General features: G+C 40.8%; 1 protein-coding gene across 1 annotated transcript in view; it reads right to left on the minus strand.

Annotated features, from left to right (window-relative positions):
- LOC122249284 (sodium/calcium exchanger regulatory protein 1) overlaps positions 1–3,555 on the minus strand; it is a 12,841-nt gene continuing 9,286 nt past the window's right edge. The window contains exons 3-4 of the mRNA XM_043010016.2: positions 3,328–3,432; positions 1–541 (exon numbers count right to left, since the gene is read on the minus strand). Coding sequence (XP_042865950.1) covers positions 491–541; positions 3,328–3,432 — 156 coding nt within the window. The 3' untranslated portion in view covers positions 1–490. The remainder of the gene's footprint in view (positions 542–3,327; positions 3,433–3,555) is intronic.

Here is a 3,555-nt window from a genome sequence, read left to right on the forward strand (position 1 = left end):
TGGTTTTACATATGTTTATATTAAATAAAAAAAAGAAAAAATCATTTCAGATAAATGAGTTGATGAGTAACCGAAAGTGCCAAACCTTATTTTCTGAAAATTTTGATTAAAACAAAGATCGACATTCAGAGGGTAATTTAATTTACAAAATTCAGAGAGCCTAAATGGTGATACATAAAAAAACGAAAGACCAGTGAAAAAAGAAACAGAGATGGAACAAGAAAGAGGAGAAGAGACAGAAATGGAAACAAAAAGAGGCCGAATTGGATAGCCAAGATTAGGGAGAGAAAGAAAGAGAAAGAGATACACTGAAATAAGGAGAGAAAGAGAGCGAGAAATTACAAAAGCAATCACGGATGAAAATCAAAGAACAAAAGGGAAAAGAAAACAAGAAGCTGAGAGATAAGCAAAACAGCAAAGACTGCAGCCGAAGGAGACCGCTGATGGCTGACGTCATGGGATCAGCTGGAAGGTCACATGGCACGCAGCCTCACTGACGCTTGTAAATCCTCTTGGACACGACGCCATCGCACTCGGAGAGCTGCAGGAGAGAGAGAGAGAGAGAGAGAAAGAGATAATTAAGAAAGCATTAAAAAAAGTAATTTTCTTCGTTCTTTTGAGAGATATGTCACAGGAAGCCATCATCATGCTCGTGAAAGTTCTAGATAATAAGAGTTCAAGAGGAACCAAGTGGTATTTATTATAAGCACATTAGTATTAACAGAAATGTCACTGGTTCATGAAAACCTTGTATGATATCGATTCATTATGTAGTTCACGAGACTGATAGATATTACTATAAACTACCATAACTACTATCCATTATATATTGTCAATATATCTTATTGCAAAATTATGGTTTGTTATGTGTTATGCCAGTGTCTGATATTGATATATATTTAATTTCATTATAGTAAAAAGGCAAGGTACGTCAATTATACGAAGGGATTGCTTGTAGGCTTGCAAAACCACCCTATACAGTTGCTACTCCTTATTTGGACCAGCAGAGTCTTAGTTATGCCTATCCATTCAGTATGCCCCTAAATGGCATTAAAATTAAAACGTTAAGTAATACGCGTGTTTAATTCCCTTCAGGTACCAGGTAATACTATATACTACAGGAGTAAGATCGACACTCAAGGACAAGGAACGAAAAGGCAATGAAGTCCTTGAGGAAAGCGAAGGAAAGACTCGTTCTGAATTGTCAAATGGAAAATAGATATAAGAGAAAAGTGAATGGGGTAGCAGGTATGCTAGAAATGAACACGAGACGGAAAAAAATTGTGTAGATACATATTACACAGAAGCACACACACACACACACACACAAATATGTATCTCGAAAACCCTAGCGACAGGAATCAGCTGTTCGTCCCCCTCCGCCCCCCTCCCCCCACCCTGAATGTGAGGCAAATAACCAAACACACAACCATGGCAAATAACGATTCTTTTGGCGAAGTCAGTCAGGCCTAACGGTTACTATAGGACCCTTGTTACTAAGGGAGATGTAGTCTTTGTTTTTATCTCTTTTTTATCCCTTGAATTTGTTTTTTTTTTCTTCGAGGGGGGCGAAACTGGTATGATTATATCGGTTGCTATTTTTTTTTAGATGGTTGTAGTACAAGTATTGCGGTGGTAGTGTAAGTAGCAGTACTTGTGTCATCATCTGAAAATATGTAATTGTTAGCGTTTGTCTTACTGTCATTAACGTTCTTTTAATATTTTTCATCTCTATCGCCGTAAACATTTTGATATCATGACTCATCAGCCTTACTAACATCATCACTCTCATTAATATCATCAACATAACGCGTTGCTATTTTGAATTTCATTTTCAGTATGGATTTAGGAGTAAATCTAGTGGAAATACCTTCATAGAAAATGTATAAAGTATTGGAATTTACTGTAATTGTACCGCATTTATTTATATTACTTACTATTCGTATATGACCCAACACACACACACACACACACACACACACACACACACACACACACACACACACACACACACACACACACACACACACACACACACACACACACACACACACACACACACACACACACACACACACACACACACACACACACACACAACACAACACAACATAAACAAAACACAACACAACACACACACACACACACACGAGTGTTACTACACACGTCCCCAAACACGGCATTTGAGCCATCAAACCAGCATCCCGGGTTGACATGGCCATCAGCATCAATTGAACCCCATTTCACAGACTGTAATGACGAGCTTCACAGTTCCGGGAACAGCAATAGCTCATTAGAAACAAGGAGAATCGTCGCCGATGGACTGACTGACTCTGCCAGCGGGTCAATAACATGCAGCAAGTGGTTTGATGTAAGGCAGTCAGTCAAGGAAGCAAGTAAGTACACGCGCACTCCCGTTGCCAAGGGGAAAAGGGAGACGCGAATGAGGGGAGAGTGTGAATAGGAGGTGGGGCGGGGGCGGGGGCGTGGGGGGGGCGTGGGGGGGTGAGGGGTCAGAGAGTGTGAGGTGATGTAAGATATCGTTTGTGGGTTTATGATGAAAAGAAAAAAAAGTATTCTAGAAGAAATGCGGTAAAAATTTCATAAGAACGATGTTTTGAATGTTATTGATTGTTATGGCCATGTCGGGAGTTCTTTAAGAATGGTTAATGGTTGTTTGTTTATTTGAGGTGGTAGTAAATGAACTCTGATATATAAGAAGAATATTTGAAGTAATTCTAAGACGCTAGATAACTACTGGATAGAGGTTAGAGGTGAAATATAGCGTCAAACGTGAGGTAGGACAATGAATATATTTTTCTGCTCCGTGTTACTAACCGGATTTTCCCTCAGCGTTCTCTACCCCCCCCCCCCCGCCTTTCCTCCCCCTCTTCACCCTATACCTTCATCTTCGACCATCTTTCTTACCCTACGCAATAGTAAAGGGAAAATTGGGAACGACAGAATTACAAAAGCCTATTTCTTTCTCTGGTTTATACGCACGCGCGCACACACACACACACACACACACACACACACACACACACACACACACACACACACACACACACACACACACACACACACACACACAGACATACCTACTCTTCCTCCTCTTTCTCCTCTTTCTTCTCTTCCTCCTCATCCTCCTCTTTCTCCTCCTCCTTCTTCTTCTCCTCCTCCTCCTCCTACTCCTCCTCCTCCTCCTCTTCCTCCTCCTCTTCCTCCTTTTTCTCCTCCCTCCTCCTCCTCCTCCTCTTCTTCCTCCTCTTCATCTTCATCCTCTTTCTCCTTTTCCTCCTCCTCCTTCCCCTCACCACAACTCACCATGATCATCTGTGTATCTGTAAATTCGCGAGTGAATTTACAGTCCTTCCCCTTGGATGCCTTCTGAATCTGCACCAACTTGTCACCCTCCATGGTGAAGGTTGTCTGTAAGAGAGTATGCAAATTAGCTCTTTTTTTTTTTTTTTTCATTTCGCATATGATCACCGAAGAATGATGGGAATTGAGAATTAAAACGATGTTGTTGTTTTTCTGGTGATTCGAAAGGTT

Source organism: Penaeus japonicus, unplaced genomic scaffold, assembly GCF_977035675.1.
Source record: "Penaeus japonicus unplaced genomic scaffold, GWHDUDI00000001_assembly GWHDUDI00000019, whole genome shotgun sequence".
In the NCBI taxonomy this organism is placed as follows: domain Eukaryota; kingdom Metazoa; phylum Arthropoda; class Malacostraca; order Decapoda; family Penaeidae; genus Penaeus; species Penaeus japonicus.